This window comes from Hemiscyllium ocellatum, chromosome 42, assembly GCF_020745735.1.
Source record: "Hemiscyllium ocellatum isolate sHemOce1 chromosome 42, sHemOce1.pat.X.cur, whole genome shotgun sequence".
Taxonomy (NCBI): domain Eukaryota; kingdom Metazoa; phylum Chordata; class Chondrichthyes; order Orectolobiformes; family Hemiscylliidae; genus Hemiscyllium; species Hemiscyllium ocellatum.
Window position 1 is genome coordinate 9,447,508 of NC_083442.1, and position 25,749 is coordinate 9,473,256.

Here is a 25,749-nt window from a genome sequence, read left to right on the forward strand (position 1 = left end):
TATTAATAGCGACCTTTCTTAAGCACAAACAAAATCACAGCAGCTATTGCTTTCAGGGAGGTACAAACCAACTTTAGCAGAGGGATGGAAACCAAGACGTGATAACAAGGAAAAACATGGTGTACGAGAGATTGCAGAGGTAGTGGGCCAAGAGTAAGAAGTAAGAGGTATTATTATGTGGTGTCAGACTAAACGGGATTGCAATGAATTCTATATCAGATGGAGTTCAAGAGTGCAGCTCACCGCCATATTCTCATGGGCAAACAAGTATGCCCCCATCCCACAAATTAATGATGGGAGTACTACGTTGTTCTGATGGTGTCCTGGTTCAAACTGGACAGGGTTGATTAACTATTCCCATATATATGATGCTCAGGAAAGCCAGCAAAAAAGGAAACCCTTCTATTAATACTTAAGTATAATGTGAAGTATAATGTTGGACTGGGGTGGAAAAGGTCAGAAGTCACATAATACCAGGTTATAGTCCGACGGGTTTATTTAAAAGCACAAGCTTTCAGAGCGTTGTCCCCCTTTATTAGGGGGCCAGATGTCACCTGATGGAGGGGCAGTGCTCTGAAAGCTTGCGATTTCAAATAAACCTGCTGGGCTCTAACCTAGTGTCATGTGACTTCTGATCTAATACTTAAGTTATAAAAGGGTAGAAGGAGGAGAGGTTGGATCAATCAGGGACCATAAAGGAGTGATGCACATTAAAGCAAAGGAATGTCCCAAGGTGCTAAAAGAGTACTTTGCACTTTCTTTTACCAAGAAGATGCTGCCAAAGTCATCAGCAACTTCTTTTTTGAAGAAGTGTGTGTAAGGATGAACTCAGCAACTACAGACAATCCAAGTTTAAACTAAGTGGTGGAAAAGCTTACGTAATTTATATTAAGGATCAAAACCTTAAGTCACTTCCACACATGTGGATTAATCAAGGAAATCCAAGAAGTTAACTAACTCGATTTGAGTTTTTTTTGAAAAAGATTAAAAACACTTATGAGGATAATGATGTAGATATGATGCGCATGGTGTTTGATAAAATGCCACATAATAGGCAAGCAAGCAAGCTGGAGCAGAGCAGCAGTATGAGCACAAAGTGGCTGAGTGGCATGAAACAGTACCAGTCGACGATTGTTCTTCAAACAGGAAGAACGTATATGGCGAGTTTCACCAAGGCCTGATCTTAGGGCCTCGGTTGTCTTCATGTATATGTTTATTAACGATTTAGACTTGGTTGCACAGGGCAAAATTTCAATACTGGAACTTGATATTCACACTTGGAACTTGAACAATAAGGACGATAGTGATGGACAAGAGAACACAAACAGATTGATACAATGGTTGTAAACGTGACAAATGTAATACAGAATTGAACTGATAGATTTTTATATGAGGGACTAAGAGAAGCAATTTAAACAAAGGTTATACATTCTAAAGAAAGTGCAAAGATAGAGACACCAGGAATATTCATGCACAAATGATTGAAGGTGGTAAGACAAACTGTTAAAATGATTTAAATGTGAACATAATTAAGAAATGCATAAATACAGAATTAAAAAGCAAGGATCTTAAAATCAGTTTACAGATTTGGCCTCAGGGTCCAGTATCTTCAATTTGTTGCCCTTTAGGAAGGATGTGACGGCTTTAGAAAGAATGCAGGAAAGTTTTATGAATATATTTCCAGAGCTGAATGATTTCTGTTGGAGGTCAGGTTGTAGAAACTAGGACTGTCTTCCTTGGAGAAGACATGGGTGTGAAATAAATTTATTTAGGCACAGAAAATAATGGTTGTAGATTGAATCAAGAGAGAAACAGTTCTAACTAGTGGCAGGTTCCACAACGACAGCACACCAATTGAACATAGTAAGCAAAAGAATCAAAGATGGTGTTTTCAGACAGCAGGTTGTTATGAACTATGCCCAGTGGCTGAGGAGTATGATGGGAGGTAGGTTCAATCACAGCTTTCAAAAGAAATCGATAGCATTTGAAGGGTGAAAACTTTGTAATGCCACAGGAGTGAAACCAGCAGAGTTGCTCTTAGAGAGCTGGGATAGACATAATTAGTCTCCTGTGTTATAACCATTCTAAGTAAAGTAGTATACAGTTTATTATTGTTAAAATTATTAAAACTCAGCTGCAGTCACTGCTGTTGAAACAAAAGTCTGTAGTGCTGAATTTACATTACAGTACATTTTACAAAATTTATTTTGAAGAATAGAAAATATTTTGAACATTAAATACCAATCAATTTAAGAGCAGCATCAATGACATGCAACTGTTGAGCAGAATACAGAATTTGGATACAGAACAAGATTTTACTGCATACAAGCATTATTGTTAACAGAAAACCATATACATAAATTATTTATATTATTGTTTAGTTTTGACTTTATACTTTTCTAAACATAATGGCACCACTAAAGAAGGGATGAAAACCAAAGCAGGATGAGAGCTGACCCTTTTGAAAGAAAAATCCGTAATTACCACATCTCAAATTTTCCAGTTCTTAATGTAACACTTCAGCTCCTTACCAATGTGGTGCTTATTTGCTTGCAAGGCCCGATCGAGGGTAGCAGACAGTTGTTGGTAGATCTTGTGAACAGCACTCTGGATATCCACCTGAATGCTTCTCTTGGCAGCCCTAATACCGTCCTGAGTGATCAAGATAATACGTTGTGAAATCTTGACAGACTCCATTCAAATATCATTAATACTTACAGACGGAATTTAAAGGAAGACAGTAACTTTTTAACACTTTTCACAACCCCAGGATGCCCATATCATTCTACAACCAGTTCAGTACATCTTGAAGTGCAATCACTGTTTCGATTTGGGGATAGGGGACAGCCAATTTGCAATAAACCATAATGAAAACTGAAGTTCACAATGTTAAAGGATGAACATTGGTCAGTGCATCAGGAAAAGGTTCCCTGCTTTTCTTCAAAAATAATGCCTCAGGGTCTATTATGACAACCAAAAAACGTTCAAACATATCAACAGAAAGACAGTAATCCAAGTGTGTAGCTCTGAGAAGGGCTCCAATTGCAGTCTCCTGATGCAGAAGGTAAGAATCATTATCAACCACTTCGATTAACCTTAATTTTAAAAAATATTTTAAAACATTAATTTTTTTTTAAAAAACACCGACACACTTCCTGTCCCTTTTAAACTGTTTTATTTTCTTGATTTTTAGCAGAAATTGCCAGATGCAAATTTGTCAAACAATAATTATATGCTATGTCTAGTGGAGTTACTGCACTGCCACTGCTTGTAATGGCGAATCATAACAGGTACTTTCCATCATACGTGTGTATGGATGGGCAATTGATAAATGGAAATGGAAAACTAAGGACACAATAATAGTCTTTAGTCTTGGAACGGAAATCCGTGCTTTCTGATCCAATTATCCACTGACCCGTAAGCTCTCCAAATGAAAACTATAACTGACTTACATGTAAAACTTTGAAAATGAATGGATAATGGATTGGGTTGAGAAATATGGTCAGGGACTGATCAGGTGGGTACCTTTATTGATGCCTACTTCTTCCCAGTCAATGTTCTTTTATTTGCTATGGTTATGCCATATGCACCTCTAAGACCATTTGTGCACAAAAGGACTTTTTTGCAGAATTCACCCATCTTAATTAAGTTGTGGAGGTGCCGGTGTTGGACTGGAGCAGACAAATTTAAAAATCACACAATATCAAGTTATAGTCCAAGAGGTTTATTTGGAAGTACAAGCCTTCAGAGCACTGCTTCTTGTCAGGAACCGAGTGTCCTATGATCCTGCCCCACTAGCTGCCCGATGAAGGAGCAGTGCTCCAACAGCTTGTACTTCTAAGAAAACATGTTGGATGATAAATAAAAATAAAAGTCATGCAATGCCAGGTTAAGTCAGGCCAAACATAATGGTATCACTGTCATCTTGGAATCAGACAGTGAAGTTTGAATCCCACTCAAAAGACCTGTGTTGTTGATTCTTCAATTCATCCAGATAGAGGAGCTGTTAGATCAAGACAACAGCCCAGTAATGATAGAGAACATAGAAAAGTACAGCACAGAACAGGCTCTTCAGCCCACAATGCTATGCCAAGGATTAAACCTAATGTAAATAAAATAACTTAACCTACACACTTCTCAATTCACTGCCTAGCAGTCGCTTAAACATTCCCAATGACTCTACTTCCACCACCACTGCTGGCAACGCATTCCATGCATTCACAACTGTCTGCGTAAAGAACCTATCTCTGACGTCCCCTCTATACCTTTCTCCTAATATCTTAAAACTACGACCCCTTGTACCAGTCAATCGTGCCCTGGGGAAAAATCTCTGGCCATTGACTCTATCCAAGCCTCTCGTTACCTTGTATACCTCGATCAGGTCACCTCTCTTTCTCCTCCTCTCCAGACAGAAATGTCCGAGCTTAGTCGACCTCTCTTCATAAGGGAAGCCCTCCAGTCCAGGCAGCATCCTGGTAAACCTTATGTGCACCCTCTCCAAAGCCCCTGTATCTTTCCTATAGTAGGGCAACCAGAACTGGTCATGATATTCCAAGCGTGGTCTCACCAGGGACTTGTAAAGCTATAGCAAAGCCTCATGGCTCTTAAACTTGATCCCCCTGTTAATGAAACCCAAAACACCATTTGCTTTCTTAACAATCTTATCCACTTGTGTGGCAATTATGAACTTGAACGCCAAGATCCCTTTGTTCCTCCACACTGCCAAGAATACGGTCTTCAATCCTATATTCAGCACTCAAGTTTGACCTTCCAAAATGCACCACGTCGTATTTATACAGGTTGAACTCCATCTGCCAATTCTCAGCCCAGCTCTGCATCCTGTCTATGTTGTGCTGCAGCCTGTAATAGCCCTCAATAGTATGAACAGCATCTCCAACCTTTGTGTCATCTGCAAAGTTACTAACCAACCCTTCAACCTCCTCATCAAAGTCATTTATAAAAACTACAAAAAGCAGAGGCCCAAGAACAGAGCCCTGTGGGACACCACCCAATACTGACCGCCAGGCAGAAAACTTTCCATCTACAACCACTCTCTACCTTCTGTCAGCCAACCAATTCTGAATCCAGATAATCAAATTTTCCTGCATCCCATACTTCCTGACTTTATGAATGAGCCTGCCATGCTGAACCTTATCAAATGCCATGCTGAAGTCCAACACACCATATCCACTGCTCGACCTTCGTCGACCTGTCGATATTACATATTATTCCCAAAGACCTAACTTCCTGTGCTAAATGCTTCATAGAACATAGAACAGTATGTTCGAGCCCTTCGGCGCTCGATGGCGTGCCAACCTTTTATCCTACTCTAAGATCAAACTAATCTACATACCCTACATTTTACTATCATTAATGTCCCTATCCAATGTCGCTAATGTTTCTGACGCTACTACCACTGCTGGCAGTGTATTCCAAGCACTCAACACTCTCTGTGTAAAGAACCGACCTCTGACATCACCCCTAAACCATCCTCCAATCACCACAAAATTATACACTCTCATGATAGCCACTTCCACCTGGGAAAAAGTCTCTGGCTATCCACTCTATCTAGGCCTCTCATCATCTTGTACACCTCTACCAAGTCATCTCTCATCCTTTGTTTCTTCAGTAAGAAAAGTCCGAGCTTCCTCAATCTTTCTTCATAAGACATGCCCTCCAGTCCAGGCAGCATCCTGATAAATCTCGTCTGCACGCTCTCTAAAGCTTCCACACCTTTCCAATGATGAGACGATCAAATCTGAACACAACATTCCAAGTGTGGTCTAACCAGGGCTTAATAGAGCTGCAGCATAAGTCATCACTCTTAAACTCAAGCCCCTTGCGAATGAAAGCCAACATATCATATGCCTTCTTAACAACCCTAACAACTTGGGTAGTAAGTTTGAGTGATCTTAGCAACCACAAGATCCTTCTGTTATTTGACATTGCCATGAATCCTGCCTTTAACCCTGCATTCTGCATTCAAATTTGATCAAGCAAACAGAATCACTTCACACTTTTCCAGGTTGAACTCCGTCTGTCATTTCTCAGCCCAGTTCTGCAACCTGTCAATGTCCCGTTGCAACCTACAACAGCCCTCCACACCATCCAACACTCCACCAATCTTCCTGTCATTGGCCAACTTATTAACCCACTTTTCCACTTCCTTATCATTTTTAAAAATACAAACAGCAGAGGTCCAAGAACAGATCCCTGCAGAACACCACTGATCATAGAGCTCCAGGCTGAACACTTTCCATCCACTACCACTCTATTTTCTATGGCTAGCCGAAGTTTGGATCCAGACAACCAGATTTCCCTGTATCCCATGCCTCTTTATTTTCCCAATGAGCTACCATGGGGAACCTTATCAAATGCCTTATCAAATCCATGTACACCACATTCACTATTCTATCTTCATCAAAATGTCTTGTCACATCCTCAAATAATTCAATAAGGCCCCTCACAAAGCCATGCTGACCATCTCTAATCAAACTATGCTTTTCCAAATAATCACAAACCCTATCTCTCACAATCCTCTCCAATAAGTTGCCTACCACTGATGTTAGACTGACCGGTCTGTAATTCCCAGATTTGTTCCTATTCCCTTTCTTGAACAAGGAAATAACATTTGCCACCCTCCAATCATCTGGTACTACTCCAGTGGACAGTGAGGATGTAAAGATCATTGCCAAAGGTACAGCAATCTCTTCCCTCCCTTCCTGTAGTAACCTTGGGTGTATCCCGTCTGGTTGAGCCCAGGGGACTTATCTATCCTCACGTTTCTCAAAATTTCCAGCACATTCTCCTTCTTCACACCAATCTGTTTCATGTTGTCCTCAAACAATAAGTTCCCTCTCACTACTGAATACTAAAGCAAAGTATTCATTCAGGACCTCCCTTATCTCTTTCGACTCCAGGCATAGATACCCTCCATTATCCTTCATCGATGCTACCCTCACTCTGGCCATCCTCTTGTTCCTCACATAGGTTTTCCTTAATCCTATCAACCAAGGCTTTTTCTTGCCCCCTACTAGTTCTCCCAAGTCCATTCTTCAGTTCCTTCCTGATTACCAGAACCCTCTAGAGCCCTGTCTGGTCCTTGCTTCCTCAACTGTAAATAAGCTTTCTTCTTCCTCTTGACTAGACGTTTCACATTTTTGTCATCCAAGGTTCCTTCATTCCACCATCCCTTCCTTGCCTCAGTGGGACAAACCTATCCAGCACTCAGAGCAAGTGCTCCCTAAATAGCCTCCACGTTTCCATCATGCATTTTCCTGAGAACATATCTGCTCCCAATGTATGTTCAACAGATCCTGCCTAATAGCATTGTAAGTCCCCTTCCCCTAATCAAATACTTTCCCATACTGTCTGCTCCTATTCCTCTCCACGACTATGTAAAGTTCAGAGACTTATGATCATTATCAACAAAATGCTCTCCCACCAAGAGATCTGACATCTGACCTGGTTCCCTGCCAAGCACCAAATAGAATATGGCACCCTCCTCTAGTCAGTCTACGCACACATTGAGTCAGGAATCTTTCCTGGACACACCTGACAAAATCTGCTCCATCCAAACTATTTCTACGAAGGAAGATCCAACCAATATTCAGGAAGTTGAAGTCACCCATGACAACAACCTTGTTACTTCTGCACCTTTCTAAAATCTGTCGCCTAATCTGCTCCTCTGTGTTCCTGTTGGTATTGGTTGGTCTATAGAAAACTCCCAATAAGGTGACTGCTCCTCATTGTCAGTTTCTGACTTCCACCCATACTGACTAGGTAGACAAACCCTCCTCGACGACCTCCCTTTGGGCAGCTGTGATACTATCCTTGATTAGCACTGCCACTCCCCGACCTCTCTTACCTCCCTCCCCATTTCTTTTGGAACATCTAGTACCCGGATCAGCCAATCATTCCTGCCCCTGTGATATCCAAGTCTCCGTAATGGCCACAACATCTTAGCTCTAAATACTAATTCATGCTCCACGTTCATCACCCTTATTCCTGACACACTTTGCGTTACAATTGACACACTTCAACCCGTTACACTGGCTGCAAATTTGCCCTATCAACTGTCTGTCCTCGAGCAAATACTTTGCTCAAATCATTGTACAATGTTCAACCATCAAAACTTTTAAAATAAATGCATAGATTTCATGTGAGGAGAACATGACTCAGTCACTCTGGTTGCCATTCCAATGAATAATTGCTGAGGAGCAATTCTGATCTGTTCCCAGGTAAGCTCAAGTTGAAAAAAAGTGTTGGAAATTCTAAGCAGGTCAGGTTTGTATTTCAAGGAATGAGGTCTGAAGGATGAGTCCAACTTTGTCCCATCTGGAGAGGAGATCACAGAATACATACATCCCCTCCATAGATTCCACAGATCTCTCCATAAACGTGCTTGATTTCAGAAAAACATTGTGGGTTGACAACTATAGCAATAATCTGTAAAATCTGATTTGCAATAATAAATTTCAAGGAGTGAGCAATTAAAAATACCAAACAATTTATACATCACTTTAAATATAGACTTAAATTGAAAATGCAATAGATATAGATGTATAACCATCACAAAGTTTATTAACACAAAATTCAGAACATGAGAAAAAGGACTATTTGCAACTGGATAATATTATCCAATTTTTATTTTAATGTTGTGTTTCTATGGATCACATTTTCAAATAGAAATTTTAAGATAAATAAAATGGAGCTTATTATAAATCAACAGACTTTGTATTTCAGATTAACCTCAATCACTCCCTAATCTGATGAGTACATTTGGTGAGTACCTGATAGTGATGCAGTTGGACACTTTCACCTTTGATTCCTGCATTCCCCACTGTGCCCAGGCCAAAGCATCCTGCCAAGAATTGTAACCTGACTGATGTGAGTAAAGAAGTGGAATGGAACCATGAAGTCACAGAATTACTTCCTGTTAACTGGCTGCCCTTTTCCTCCATTCCAGAAAGTAACACCAAGATTTGATGAAGTGCTGCCAGACGTAGCTAAAAATGAATCAAACAAAAAGTATCAGTCCAGAGCTTCATATTTAAGTTAATTATTTTTGTCCATAACTGAAGAGTTCATCTGAACTAAATCATATTAAAATTGACTTTTTGATCAGATGAATTCTTCTACAGTAAAATCTTCCATAATAAAAACACAGACATTTCAGCCAACAGGTGAAGAGACAGGTAAGACATGAAAGGGAGCAAAGAATACCTGTTGGATTAAATTGCGTCTATTTCAATGCAAGAGGGCTGATAGGCAAAGGCCAATGAACTCAGAGCATGGATAAATACATGGATACTATAGCCATTACAGAAACATGACTAAGGAGGGACAGGACTGACAACTTAATTTAGCAGGCTCCAGGGCTTTAGGTGGGACAGAAGTGGTAAAAAGAAGCGAGGTGGAGTTGCATTTTGCATTAAGGTGAGCATCACTGCAGTAATCAGAGATGAAATAACTGAAAAATCACCCAATGAGGCTTTGTGGGTAGAGCTAAAAAATAAGGAAGAGATGGTGACATTACTGGCGTTGTATTATAAGCTCCCAAATTGTGAATGAGAATTAGAGGATCAAAAATGCAGGGAGACTAGGGAGACTTGCAGGAGCAATAACATTGTCATTTTAATTTTCCTAAACCAGCCTGGGACTAACACAGCGTTAAGGGCATAGATGAAATGGAATTTGTTATGCGCATTCAGGAAAGTTTCCTCAAGCAATACGTAGAGGCTCCTAATTGGGAAGGGGTAAAACCCAACCTACTCTTGGGAAACAGGGCAAGGCAAGTGACATGGTTGACCACGGAGGAGCACAGGGGGCCGCACGGTGGCTCAGTAGTTCTGTCTCACACCACCATGGACCTGGGTTCGATTCCAGCTTTGGGCAACTGTCTGTTTGGAGTTTGCACATTCTCCCAATGTCTGCGTGAGTTTCCTCTGGGTGATCCAGTTTCCTCCCACAGTCCAAAGATGTGCAGGTTAGGTGAATTAGCTATGCTAAATTGCCCATAGTGTTCAGGGATGTGAAGGTTGGGTGCATTAGTCTGGGTATATATTGGATAGCTGGGGAATGGGTCTGGGTGGGTTACTCTTCAGAAGGTCAGTGTGGACTTGTTGGGCTAAGGCCCTTTTTCCACACTGTAGGGATTCTATGAAGTACTTTGGAACCAGTGACTATAGTTCTATTAATTTTAAGATAGTTACGGAGAGGAACAAAACTGATCCAACCCAACCAGACCAGTACAAGCTATCTAAACTGGGACAAGGTGAATGGAATTAGACAGAAGCTTGCAGGGGTTGATTGCTGTAGTTTATTTGAAGGCAAAAGAACTTCTGGCAAGTGGGAAGCCTTTAAAAGTGAGATATCTAGAGTTCCAGATCTACATGTTCCTGAGGGTGAAAGGCAAGATTGACAGGAACAGGGAACCCTGAGGCTTTGATCAGAATAAAGGAGGAGTTATGGCTCAGGTAACGGCAGCTAGGATCGGGAACCCCTGGAGTTATAGGGTATACAGGAGTTTACTAAAGAAGGAAGTCAGGAAGGCGAAAAGGGGGCACACAATAGCCTTGACTGAGAAGATTAGGGTGAATCTAAAGTGGTTCTTTAAATATACTAAAGGAAAAAGAACAACTCGAGTGAGACTACGACCTCTCAAGGAACAAAGTGGACACGTAAGGGTAGAACTGCAGGAAATGTGAGAGGTCCTCAACAAATATTTCTCCTCTGTGTTTACCATGGAGAAAGACATGAAGACTTAGGAATTTGGGGAATTTAGATTTTGGGGACAGTCCATTTCACATACAGCTGCTGACTTAGTCTTGCTGTCATAGCATTTATAGGACAAGTCCAGTTAAGCTGCTGGTCAACAGCAACCCTTCCAATACATAGTATATTTAAGATGATGCATGGGGTGCTGTTCAAGTGGCTTGCCTTATTTTGCATGGTTTCAAATTTCTTCAATGTTCAATAAGTACACTCATCCAAGCAAGTGGAAGATATTTAATCACACATGCTAAATAGCCAAATGAAATTGGGACATATATTAACAACTGCAGTGTTTAATCCCATTCCTAATTCTGAAGTGGTCTTGTCCATCTACAGTAGGACGTGGTCAAGATTCCAGTGTACACTACTAAGTGACAAGAAACAATCAAACCAGTGCCAGGCAATGAGCATGACAATCAAAGCAAGAGTTGAACCACCTCCCCATGACATTTAACGGCATCCCTAAATTTTCCATCATCAACATGCTTGCACTTAGCATTGATCTAAAACTTAACTGGATGAACTCAGAACCATGCTAACAAGTCAGAGGTCAAGCACATTGCTGGCACGAATTTCCTAATGCTGATCCAACCCAACCAGACCAGTGCAAGCTATCTCCCCATCCTCCCATTGTCCCAAACTCAACATCAAGCCACCCAGAAATTCGCCACATGATGACCCGGCTGGGTCAAGGCAAAGAGGGTAACAGATGTGGGAAATCTTTAAAAGTACCCAAATGAGCACTTGAAATGTCATAACATTTAAGGCTATGGGCCAAGTACTGGAAAGTTGGATTAGTGTAAATGGGTTAGTCTGAATTGATTAATTGAAAGGGCTCTTCTGTGCTGCATGACTTTATGATCTATGACTTGACTGGCTACCTTAATCATAATACAAACCCAGTCCACTCAACTCTCCTCTATGGACTGCCTTCAATGCTGGAGGAACTGTTTGCTGAGGAGAAGCTGAGAAGGTTGGACCTATACTTGCTGGAACATAGTGGAATAAGAGGCAACCTTACTGAAAGGTTTTTAGAGAACTTGACAGTAAATGCAGAAAAGAAAGAAATAGTGAATGCATTGATGGTCATCTTCCAAGATTCTTTAGATTCTGGAACAGTCCAGAAAGATTGGAGGATAGCTAATGCAACCCCACTATTTAAAAAGTAAGTGTGATGAAATTGTGGCTTTAAGAGGTCTGTTTAGTCCTGATTTCTTTGAGAGAGAGAGAGGGAGAGATTAGGGGACAGGTTCCAAGCAATCTATGAAAAGGTGAACAACTTGTGAAGCCTTAGCTGTTTTTTTTTAAAAAGGTGGAACGATCAAAGCAGCCTGGATGCTGACCCACAGAACCAGGATTTTTACTTTAGCTCTCAGCAGTTGCTGTTGGGGTCTGGAAGGAGTGAAAGCTATTTTTGCACCTCTTGGTTACAACAAAAAGCTGGAGACTCTCTGCCTGCTACAGAAGTTGCATCTTCATGTAATCTCTTTCTGGATTTGACAAGAGTGTATTTATGAGAATATATATTGGTCACTATATTGGAACAATTAATTAGTAATTGTTACTGCATCTATTACGCTGTTAGGTTTTCCAAGAATTACGTTATTCCAATTCCTTATTTCTTTTGTTGTTCTTTAATCATAATGAATGAATAAACTATGTTTTGTTTTAAATCTGGAATGCAACACTTTAGATTTACCTTTAAAAATAAGAAAAAGTTAGGATATTGACCATTTTCTGAAAATTTTGAGTGAGTTTGGTCTGGTCCATAAAAGGAAGCAGAGAGAAAACAGGGAACGATAGACCAGTGAGTGTGACATTGGTAGTGGGAAAAATGCTGAAGTCTATTATCAAGGGGAGGTGATGGCCTCGTGGTATTATTGCTGGATTGTTAATCCAGAGAGCCAGATAATGTTCTGGGAACCCAAGTTTGAATCCTGCCATGGCAAACGGTGGAATTTAAATTTAATAGAAAAAGGTTTTCTATTAGATTACTTACAGTGTGGAAACAGGCCCTTCGGCCCAACAAGTCCACACCGACCCGCCGAAGCGCAACCCACCCATACCCCTACATTTACCCCTTACCTAACACTACAGGCAATTTAGCATGGCCAATTCACCTGACCCGCACATCTTTGGACTGTGGGAGGAAACCGGAGCACCCGGAGGAAACCCACGCAGACACGGGGAGAACGTGCAAACTCCACACAGTCAGTCGCCTGAGTCGGGAATTGAACCCGGGTCTCAGGCGCTGTGAGACAGCAGTGCTAACCACTGTGCCACCGTGCCGCCCACAAATTCTGGAATTAAGAGTCTAGATAAGACAAATTAATCCATTATCAATTATCATAAAAACTCTTCTGGTTCACTAATGTCCTCTAGGGAAAGAAACTGCCATCCTTACCTGGTCTGGCCTGCATGTGATTCCAGATCAATAGATATGTGGTTTACTCTTACCTGCCCTCTGGACAATTAGGGAAAGGCAATAAATGTTGGACTCACCAGTAATACCCACTTCCGATGAATGAAAAAAAAATGTAGCAGCACACTCAGAAAACAGTGGTAGAATCAGACAGAGTTAGCATGGAGCTACAAAAGGGAAATCATGCTTGACCAATCTACTGAAGTTCTTTTAGGATGTAACCAGTACAGTATATTGGTGGAAAGCAGGTGGATATGGTTTTGGTTTTGACAAAGTCCCACATAAGATTCATGTGTAAAATTACAGCACATGAGTTTGAGGGCCTTGCATTGAGATGGATAAGACCATATGAGCAGAATTAGGTCATTCAGCCCAGAGTCTGCCCCACCATTTGATCGTAGCTGATCTTCTCTATGTCCATTCTATCCAGGCCTCTAAGTATTCTGCAAATTTCAATCAGATTCCCCCTCATCATACTAAAATCCATAGCGTACAGGCCCAGAGCGCTCAATTGCCCCTCATATGACAAGCCCTTCATCCCTGGAAACAGTCTTGCAATCCTACTCTGGACCAGCTTCAATCCAGCATATCTTTTCTTCGACATGGGGCCCAAAACTGCTCACAATATTCCAACTCCACGAGTCACTTCCTGCCATCCTGAAAAAGACTCCTTCATCCTTCCTCTGCGCCTTCCATCAGTCAGCCAATCCTCTATCCATGTCAGTATCTTGCCACTAACACCATGGGCAGCCTCATGTGTGGCATCTTGTCAAAGCCTTCTGGAAATTCAAATAGATCTTATCTACTGGCTTTCCTTTGTCTAACCTGCTCATTAGCTCCTCCAAAACAAAACTGGTTAGCAGACAGGGAACAAACAGTAGGAATAATGGGTCTTCTTCTGAATAGCAGGCAGTGACTGGTGGGTACAACAGGATTGGTACTGGGTCCCCAGCTATTCACAATATACATGAAAATGACTTAGATGAGGGAACAAATTGCACTATCTGAAAACTTGCAGACGACACAAAGCTGGATGGAAGGTTGAGCTGTGAGGAAGATGCAGAGATGTTGCAGAGTGATTTGGATAGGCTGAGTAAGTGAACAAATAAATATTAGATGCAGGGTAATGTGGTTAAATGTAAGATTGCCCACATGAGTAACCAAAATAGGAAGGCAAATTATTGTTAAATTGAGAGGAGGGAGATGCTCAAAAAGGCCTGGGAGTCCTCATGCACCAGTTGTGGAAAATGAGCGTGCAGGTGCAACAGGCAGTAAAGACATCCAATTGTATTAAGGCCTTCACAGCAAGAGGACCTGAGTACAGGAACAAAGATATCCTACCGCAATTATACAAGACGAGAGGCCACACCTAGAATAGTGTGTAAAGATTTGGTCTTTTTATCGGAGAAAAAATATTCTTGCTAAACAGGAAGTAGAGTGAAGACTTATTAAATTGATTCCTGGAATGGCAGGACTGACAAATGAGGAGAGGTTGAGTCCATTAGACTGTACTCACTGGAGTTTAGTGGAATGTGGGAACAATCTCATTGAAACCTATAAATTCCAGGACTAGACAGGTTAATTAGAGTCTGTGAGATGTACAGCACGGAAACAGACCCTTCGGTCCAACCTATCCATGCCAACCAGATATCCCAACCCAATCTAGTCCCTCCTGTGAACACATGGCCCATATCCCTGCAAACCCTTCCTATTCATATACCCATCCAAATGCCTCTTAAATGTTGCAATTGTACCAGCCTCCACCACTTCCTCTGGCAGCTCATTCCATACACGTACCACCCTCTGCGTGAAAAGGTTGCCTCTTAGGTCTCTTTTATATCTATCCCCTCTCACCCTAAACCTATGCCCTCTAGTTCTGGACTCCCCGACCCCAGGGAAAAGACTTTGTCTACTTATTCTATCCATGCCCCTCAATTTTGTAAATCTCTATAAGGTCACCCCTCAGCCTCCGATGCTCCAGGGAAAACAGCCTGTTGAGCCTCTCCCTATTGCTCAAATCTTCCGACCCTGGCAACATCCTTGTAAATCTTTTCTGAACCCTTTCAAGTTTCACAACATCTTTCCGATAGGAAGGAGACCAGAACTGCACGCAATATTCCAACAGTGGCCTAACCAATGTCCTGTACAGCCGCAACATGACCTCCCAACTCCTGCACTCAATACTCTGACCAATAAAGGAAAGCATACCAAACGCCTTCTTCACTATCCTGTCTACTTGCGACTCCACTTTCAAAGAGCTGTGGAACCTGCACTCCAAGGTCTCTTTGATCAGCAACACTCCCTAGGACTTTACCATTAAAAGTGTATAAGTCCTGCTAAGATTTGTTTTCCCAAAATGCAGCACCTCACATTTATCGGAATTTAACTCCATCTGCCACTTCTCAGCCCATTGGCCCATCTGGTCCAGATCCTGAAGTAAGGCTGCAGACAGGGATCATAATCTAAATATAAGGGGAAAACCTTTTAGGACTGAGCCACGGAGAAATGTCTTCAGAGTGGTGAGCCTGTGGAATTCACTGCCACAGAAGGTAGTTGAGGCCAAAACAATGTGTTTTCAAGGAGGTGGTAACAACAGCTGTTGGAGCTAAAGAATTAGAGTATTGAGCTCAATGATCAGGCATGATAATAATGAATGGTACAGCAGGCTCAAGGAGTCCAGTTGCCTACTCCTGCTCCCACCTTCTATGTTACGATGTTGTTTCCCCTCGTGGGAGTGTAAGATCCAGAATAAGGGGTCACACAGCAAAGAATTTGTTCACAGGTCTGAACCTGTGGAATTCTTTACCATAGAAGGCAATGGAGGTTTGGTCTTTAAGCAGATTTAAGTTGAAATAGAGAGACTTTTAATCAGTAAGAGAATCATGGGTTATAGGGAAAAAGCAAGAAAGTGGAGTTCCGCATTTTACCAGAGCAGTGAGGAGAGAAGGAATGGTGAAGCGAGGGCTGCCGGGAAGAGTGAGTTTACCTGCATTAAAAGGGACTTACCTCGGGTGTCGGGCCTCCATTTGCCGAGAGGTGCATGGGAGGAGCGAAGGAGTTCTGGGAAGTTATAATTTGTGTGGTTGCGTTACCCGAAACACCACTCTCCTTTTCTAGCCAAAAAAAAAGGACCTGTGCACCAGATTGGTAAGGTAACGAGTTTTCTTTTATTCCTTATTTTTTTCAACAGTCTCTTTGGGAATTTAGAATAGTGGGAATGGAGGTTAGGGCAGTTGAATGTTCCTGCTGCAGAACGTGGGAGGTAAGGGTCACCACTAGTGTCCCTGCTGACTACATCTGTGGGAAGTGCATCCAACTCCAGCTCCTCGAAAACCGCGTTAGGGAACCGGAGCTGGAGCTGGATGAACTTTGGATCATTCGAGAGGCAGAGGTGGTTATTGAGAGGAGTTACAGGGAGATAGTCACTCCCAAGGTACAGGAAAAAGGCAATTGGGTTACAGTCAGGGGATGGAAAGGTAGGCAGTGCAGGCATCCCCTGAGGCCATTCCCCTCAACAATAAGTATACCGTTTTGGGTACTGTTGGGGTGGGGGTGGGGGGAAGGGGCGCTTACCGGGAAAAGCAGTGGGGTACAGGGCTCTGACACAGAGTCTGTCCCTGCTGCTCAGAAGGGAAAGGGCAAGAGGAGCAGAGCAGTAGTCATTGGGGACTTCATAGTTAGGGGGAAAAAAAAGGAGGGTCTGTGGGGACGAGAGAGACTCATGGCTGGTGTGTTGCCTCCCAGGTGCCAGGGTCCGTGATATCTCTGATATGATGAGCAAACGTGATGAGCTTAATCTGCCCATTTCTACTCTAATGTCTTACATAGAACATAGAAAAATACAGCACAGAACAGGCCTTTCAGCCCACGATGTTGTGCCGAACATTTGTCCTAGCTTAAGCACCTATCCATGTACCTATCCAATTGCTGCTTAAAGGTCACCAATGATTCTGACTCTGCCACTCCCACAGATAGCGCATTCCATGCCCCCACCACTCTCTGGGTATAGAACTTACCCATGACATCCCCCCTACACCTTCCACCCTTCACCTTAAATTTATGTTCCCTTGTAACACTCTGTTGTACCCGGGGAAAAAGTCTCTGACTGTCTACTCTATCTATTCCCCTGATCATCTTATAAACCTCTATCAAGTTACCCCTCATCCTTCGCCGTTCCAATGAGAAAAGGCCTAGCACTCTCGACCTATCCTCATACGACCTATTCTCCATTCCAGGCAACACCCTGGTAAATCTCCTCTGCACCCTCTCCAAAGCTTCCACATCTTTCCTAAAGTGAGTACTGCATACAGTACTCCAAATGTTGCCTTCCCAAGGTCCTTAACAGCTGCAACATCACTTCATGACTCTTGAATTCAATCCCTCTGCTAATGAACGCTAATACACAATAGGCCTTCTTACAAGCTCTATCCACCTGAGTGGCAACTTTCAAAGATCTATGAACATAGACCCCAAGATCCCTCTGCTCCTCCACCTTACTAAGAACCCGACCGTTAACCCTGTATTCCGCATTCTTATTTGTTCTTCCAAAACGGACAACCTCAAACTTGACAGGGTTGAACTCCATCTGCCACTCCTCAGCCCAGCTCTGCATCATATCTAAGTCCCTTTGTAGCCGACAACAGCCATCCTCACTATCCACAACTCCACCAATCTTCATATCGTCTGCAAATTTACTGACCCACCCTTCGACTCCCTCTTCCAAGTCATTCATAAAAATTACAAACAGCAGAGGACCCAGAACTGATCCCTGCAGAACTCCACTTGTAACTGGACTCCAGGCTGAATATTTACCATCTACCACCACTCTCTGACTTCGACCGGTTAGCCAGTTCTCTATCCAACTGGCCAAACTTCGCACTATCCCATGCCTCCTGACTTTCCGCATAAGCCTACCATGGGGAACCTTATCAAATGCCTTACTAAAATCCATGTACACTACATCCACTGTTCTACCCTCATCCACATGCTTGGTCACCTCCTCAAAGAATTCAATAAGACATGTAAGGCAAGACCTACCCCTCACAAATCCGTGCTGGCTGTCCCTAATCAAGCAGTGTCTTTCCAGATACTCATAAATCCTATCCCTCAGTACCCTTTCCATTACTTTGCCTACCACCGAAGAAAGACTAACTGGCCTGTAATTCCCAGGGTTATCCCTATTCCCTTTTTTGAACAGGGGCACAACATTCCCAACCTCTCCAGTCCCCTGGCACCACTCCCATTGACAGTGAAGACGAAAAGATCATTGCCAACAGTTCTGCAACTTCCTCTCTTGCTTCCCACATAATCCTAGGATATATCCCATCAGGCCCAGGGGACTTGTCTATCCTCAAGTTTTTCAAAATGCTCAACACATCTTCCTTCCTAACAAGTGTCTCCTCTAGCTTACCAGTACATTTCATACTCTCCTCTTCAACTACGTCTTATCATCATAAGCTCAACAATCATATTACTTAATACCTCATTCAACTCAAGATATTAAGCAATTCTTCAACTTTTACAAGATGATTAAAAGGTCATATTTAGTTCCTTCAACTTCAATACCCAACACACACATGCCAAAAATAGCAAATTGTCCAAAAGGTTCTTCACAATTAATTAAATTTAGCCATTATTAGTCCTTAATGTTTCATATGAGACTTATAATGATAACCTTCATGACAGACTTCTGTTTGTGGTTGATTAGGCTGCATATATCAAGAAAACACACTGCTTACCTCAGACCTGAGCTGTTGCTGCTCCATGGCAATGATGATGGCCTGAGGGTTGGAGGCCATATTTTCTTCAGATTCTTTAAAACTTGGGGAAGTTCCTACACCTCCACTCACAAAACTAACAATGTTTTCAATGAATGCATGTATTCCAAGAGACTGATTCAGATCAAAATCAGCAGCATTGTACAGGTGAGAAGAATCATACGGCCAATCTCTACTAGATTTCAGCCGCGCCCAAGTAGCTCTCAGTGAATCTGTTGGGCTATAAAGAGGTCCTGTGGAGTATGAAATGATGGAAATAAGACTAAATTCATACAGAACTTTTTGTGAACAAATACAATCTCATCAATTTATACCATAACAAGCAGACCAAAAAAAACATGCAGAAAGCAAAATTAAAATAAAAAATCTGCCAGAATCTTACTTCTTTTATTGCAATAACATGATAGGGAGAAAATGGGAATAATTGGCCATCTGTGCCAGTCTTGAAGATTCCTAGCTGACATTTTTTTTGGGAAGCACTGTTGTATAAGCACATTGCAAACCTAAACAAAACACAAGGGAACTTCCGGAATTAAAACTGGTATATATAGTGATACAGGTAACAATAACCGTAACATCTAGTCATTACATTGCTTAAGCTGTGACTTTCTGCTGAGGCAAAGCAGCACCACCACAAAAAAACCACCCAACCTACTGATCTCACAATTATGGTGCATAACAGATGGGACAAACCAATGCTGCAACAATTAAGGGACAGTATATACTGTACATGGCGTAATATATGTAGGCAAGCTTAAAGCTTTAAAAAGGGTAAACATGCCATCATTTACTTGCTTGCAGCTCCTCTTGTTTCTGGGACTCAACTGGCCAACAAGGAGTAAACACACTACCACATAAAATCAGAAGACAAAAGGAGACATTTGATACAGCACATGCTTGGAAAGTTTGTGTGTGAAGCAGCTGACTGCTTTGGGCATTAAATAACTATAAGAAAGTCTGTTCAGCCATTAGAAGATTGCACACAAACAGTTCAAACTAACTTGGAGAATTGTTACTGCCATACAAAGCATTATTTCTCAGGCAATTTTATACTGAACATTCTTGCTCCGCTAATATAGTGCATTAAATAATGTTAAGAAATACAAAAATATCATTGAACTAAATTTAAGCTCGAATCCAGTGAAGTGTTTACCAGTTTACAATACGGGATCTTTCACATTATGCACAAAGCATATCCTCTAATTTCCTGTTTTTCCCCGAAACACAAAAACTATCGATGGACATAGATATGCAGAGTCAAGGCATGGTACGAGTATATTTGCTGCAGACTTGAGTAAAACATATGCTTGAAATTAACCAGAGAATAGGACGAAAAATCCTCCAATTTGCTCATGAATGGCACCAAAATTTAAAAATGAAGATTATAAAACTAAAACGATACAACAACACTTAGAAAAAGTAACAAAAATGAACATTGCCAGTTCTGGTTAAACTGATACATTTTACTAGAATTTTTCAGCATTATATTCACATCTAAATTTCAAAAGCAGCAGAGAGATCTACATATGACTCACCTCGCTTTCTCTGAACTGATGCCAAATCTAAGTCCGCATCTACATATCTTCTGGAGTTCTTACAAAAGATAGAACAATAAATTAAATTCACAAGTCATTAACAACCAAAAAGGCAAACTATATTTCAATTTAGAAATAGAGGCTACCAACAACTTGTACCTATTTCTTTTAGCTTCTAGCCACTACGTGAATTTACTTGTAACAGAATGGTCAAGCTCAAAAAACCACTTGAAAATATCATAATTACCTAACATCAAAGACATATCAGAAATGACTTCCAGACCCCTTGACATCATGGTACTACACAAACCTCGCAACACACTTAAACAACGACTAAAGGACTGAATAGACACCACTAACAAAACTAACGTCAATTACAAGATACCATTCAAGAACTGTAAAAAAAAAACTACATCAGACAAACTAGCAGGAAACTTGCCATCAGGATACACGAATACCAACTGGCCACTAAAAGACACGACCCACCCTCACTACACATACAGACAAAGAAGGAGACTACTTTGACTGGCAGAACACACATCTTAGGAGAGGCGAAACAAAGACATGCATGAGAATTCTTAGAGGCATGGCATTCTAACCAGAACTCCATCAATAAACACATTGACTTGGATCCTATCTACCTTCCCTTGTAAAACAAAACTGGAAATGACATCACTCACCTTAAGAAACCAAGATCTATAAATAGAGAGGCAGGACATACTACCAGCGTTTCACTGCAGACTTTCACTGATGATGTTACCTAGTATGGTGACGAAATGTCTGAAAACAACTGTCAGGCTCAGCGAGCTAACTTACTCACTAATCATCAACCTGAACTACAAATCTTATCAAAAATCGCTAAATATCATAATTGTCAGAGCTAATTCTCCATTTTGATGCACAAACACAAATGCTGACTGGTAATTAATAACTAAAATCTAAGTTGATTAAAATATTAACCTCCAACTTTGCCTCTAATTGCTTCTAAAATCAATACAATCACAATATTGTTTGCATCAAATTTATTAATAATGATACATCCAAAAATATTGAGGACACAAATTCTGTTTTCCTAAATCTGGAGTCACACAAATCTCCTGTACTTTCAAACAGCTACATGTTCGTAATATCTCATCTATTTCTTTTAAACTCCAATAAGTACAAGCTCAATGTATTCGATCTCTTCTCATAAGAAAATCCCTCCATATTGTAATCAACCAAATAAATCTTCTCTGGACTGCCCTAGTGTCATTATATCATTCTTTACATGAGGTGACCAAAGTTCTCAGTATTCCAGGTATGGTCTGATTAGTGCCTTCAGTTTTAGCAAGGCCTCCTAATTGTTACTGTCTATAACCTTAAAATAAAATGTCAACATTCCATTTGTCTTCCCTATCACACTAACTTGAATGAGAGTCTCTTGCAATTCATGCATCAGAATCCCAAAATCCTGTGTGCTGCAGCTTTCTGAAGTCCTTTCTTTAAATAATATTCAGTTCTTCTATTCTGCCCGCCAAAGTACGCAACCTCACATATTCCTACAATTTGTTCAATCATCAAAGTTTTTGTCTACTCATAACTTGTCTATGTCCCTTTCTAGAATGTGCTACTTGCCCGAATCCTCACTATATGCTTTCCCACTTATATTTGTGTCATTTTAGTTTCCCTTGTTCTGTTTGTTAGCTCCTCAGAGATAATAGATTTGTCATGTATGTTTCCCCCTCATGAAGCAATGATGACTGCTTGATTGTATCACGCATTTCTAAATGGTTTGGTAGTGCATGGTCACCAATCCAAAATACTTTGATTTTGCACACTAACCTCTCACATAGGACTTTAAGACCTTTCTAAAAATTTAAATATGCTCCCTCATGAATTGTACTGTTTTAGTCCTCAAAAATCTCCAGCTATTTGTCAAACGTTGCTTTCATAAATCCACTTGTTCAAGTTAATTTCACCAAGACTTTGAAATCGCAATTAAATACTGTTGTTTCATTCACTCCTGTGGCCTGAACATAAAAACAAATTGCCAAGTGTCTGTATGGTATACCATAACAAGTGTGATCAAAGCAGATCTTCTCTCCTTGCAACGACTCAGTATTTTACTCTCAAATGCAAAATTGAACAGTATAAAGCTGAGGTCAAATATCTCCTCGGAGAGTGAGACCACAATAAAGTCAGCAATTTCACTCATTTCTCAATGAACAATATCACTTGAATTCTGATCTATCTGCCCACTTGTCTGACATCAGTGCATGGCCCATGATAAGAGAAAAGGAAATATAAAATAACTTGAAAAACAAAGTTCACATCTCTGCAGGAAAAATGTCAATAAACGTACCTTCCAATATTATCAAGAATTAAAAGAAAAACTAACAGTGGTTCATTGAAAGCCCTCCCAAAACCCATCAAAAACTGACCTGGTTACAGTTCGATATAATTTTTCTCAAATCTTGAGCTCTGCCTCGTAACTCCTGAATAATGTTACAGTAAGTCAATCAACTGAATAATTAAACTGACTTCTCCATAGAAACACGATTAAAGGCTTTATACCTTGCTGAATTTCAAAAGTCAGTGAATAGCATCTACATGTGTGGGAGCATTCACTGGTTCAAATACCCCATTAATAAGAACAAGAGAAACAGGCAGAAGTAAGCATTTCAGTCCCTTTAGGCTCTAGCACGCTGCAAGATCGCGGTTGTTTTGCCTCATGCAACAATTCATCTTTCATACCAGCTCCTCACAAACATCAATGCAGGAGCACATTATTGTATATGCTGGAAGCTAAACCAAAAAAATGCTGGAGGTTAATGAATCAGGCAGCATCCATGGAGAGAAAGCAAGCTCTGAACTACAGTCATCTATACTCAAAATGTTAGCTTACTTTCTCTCCATGGATGCTTCCTAACCCATTGTGATCTCCAGAACTTTTTGTTTTCACCTCACAGACTTCAACTCCGCGATACTTCAAAAATCTACCAACCTCCTCTTTAAACACTTCCAATGTTCTGACCTCCACAATTCTCTAGGGTAGGGAATTCAAGTTGTTCATTACCCTCAAAAGAAACTTATCTGCATTTCAGTTTTAAATGAGTCTCCCTTTATTCCGTAACTATATCCTGTAGTTTGGGATTCCCCATTAGTAGAATTCTTCTTAGCATATATCCTATTAAGCCATTCTCAGAATCTTGCATGCTTCAATAAGATTCTTTTAAACATAGTACAGTACAGCACAGCCCTTAGGCCCTTGCTACTGTGCCGACCTTTTATTCTACTCTAACCAAACATCCCACATTTTACTATCATCCAGCTGCCAACCCAAGAGTTGCTTATACGTCTCTAACGTATCTGACTCTACGACTACTGCTGGAAATGCATTCCACACACTGATGCCCAACCTGTCATTTGCCCTCCTGGGATCAGTTCAGTAAATTTACTTTGAAGTGCCTCCAATGCCAAAACATCCACTGTTTCTTATAAAATGGGTGTCGAAACTGTATCCAAGAGGCCAGATGCAGCCTCACCAATTCTCTCATAGTTGTAACAGTTTCCTACGTTTAAAATCCAACTCCCTAGCAAAAAGGTCAAACTTCCATTTGCCTTCTTAATTATTTGCAGCACCTGCATGTTAATGCTTTGAGTTTCATGCACATGAACACCCAAATCCATGTGAACTGCATTTTTTGGAGTTTCTCTCCATTTAAATGATAGTCTGCTTTTTAATTCTTCTTTGTGCTATGACTTCATACTTGCCTATATTAAAATACATCTGACAACTTTCTCGTCCATTCCCTCAATCTATCTATCCCCTTGTATTTATTATATCCTCATCACAACATGCCCTCCCACCCATTTTTGTACCTTTAGCAATTCTGGATATATTACACTCTGGTCCTTTTTCCAAGTCATTAATACAGACATTTTTAGAAAGGCATAAGTCTTTCAGACAAAACATTAATCCCAACTCTACATCTTGTATATCATCTAATCCTAAATCCAAGCTAATATATTACCTCCAATACTGTGAGCTCAGATCTTGTACAATAAAAATTTATGTGGTACTTTATCGGATGACTTTTGGAAATCCAAATACATTGCTAAAATTAACTCGGCTTGTTAAACCTTCAAAGAACTCCAGCAAATTTGTCAAACATGATTTCCTTTTCACAAAACCATATTGGCTCTTGTACTATCCTTCAGCAACTGGTGTTCGATAACAGAACACATTTATTTAAGAGTAAAAACCAGCAGATATTCCACTCTAAAGTGTGTTATAGAAATAACACATTTGCTGTTAAAATTCCATAAGCTTTTATCCTTTATAGGTTTGTAGGCTTCTTAGTAAGCCTGCAGCATATGCATGCAAGAGCTCATGACTACAGCCAGAGGTCTGAAGATTGAGAGTTAAAGTCAACTTCACAGACACAGGCTATGTTACCCTTACCCGGATTTGAGATTGGTGCTGTGGATTCAGTAGTTTGTACATTTCAGCCACATCGTCTTTAGGTTTTATGCACTGGCCCTGATTAAAGTTGAGGTGGAAAGGTTTACTAAAAACCCTGCTGGATCTAAATCTAGTTCAGTACCCTAGTTCCTCCTCCTAGCAGTTTGCCTTGCTTAAATTCTAACATTCTCTAAGTCATGTTCAAATGCCAGAGCAAATCCTATCAGGCCATCTATGTCTGGAAATAACTTTTTTCAGTATAATATGTCATTCTACACCTTGTACAGGGCCAAAACTTTAAACAAGCTTATAAAACCTGAAGCAAAAGTACACAATTGCACCAGCAGCCAGAAGAAATAATTCAGAGACTAATTAATAAGTATTTAATGCTCTTATTAGAGTGCTATCCTTGCATGCTATTTCATGCAGCATTCAATTGTTGAGACTAGGTGTGACCATTTCAAAATGCAGTGGTGACTTGCTGTCAATGCTGCACAGAGATACCATCATGGTCTGGCTGCTCTGCATGCTGCCCAGAATCACACATCGAAACCATTTAGTGTGATGGTACCCTGCAACTTTCCATGGAAGTGTGAACACGTATTTCATAGATACATGCAGCACAGGAAATGCCCTTCGGCCCATCGAATCTGCATCAACAAAACTACCACTAAAGGAGTGCTAATCGCATATCCCTGAATATTATGGTATCTGAAGTGCTCATCCAAATATTTTTTTAATGATTGTAACTTTTCCAGACTCCACAAACTTCCAGGCAGTGCATTCCAGATTCCC

General features: G+C 40.8%; 1 protein-coding gene across 1 annotated transcript in view; it reads right to left on the reverse strand.

The window, feature by feature from the left end:
• The window catches only part of herc1 (HECT and RLD domain containing E3 ubiquitin protein ligase family member 1), a 445,291-nt gene that overhangs the window by 269,573 nt on the left and 149,969 nt on the right, over positions 1-25,749 (reverse strand). Inside the window, exons 25-28 of the mRNA XM_060853924.1 lie at positions 20,511-20,568; positions 18,937-19,208; positions 8,793-9,008; positions 2,532-2,652 (exon numbers count right to left, since the gene is read on the reverse strand). Of these exons, the coding sequence (XP_060709907.1) occupies positions 2,532-2,652; positions 8,793-9,008; positions 18,937-19,208; positions 20,511-20,568 (667 nt within the window). The remainder of the gene's footprint in view (positions 1-2,531; positions 2,653-8,792; positions 9,009-18,936; positions 19,209-20,510; positions 20,569-25,749) is intronic.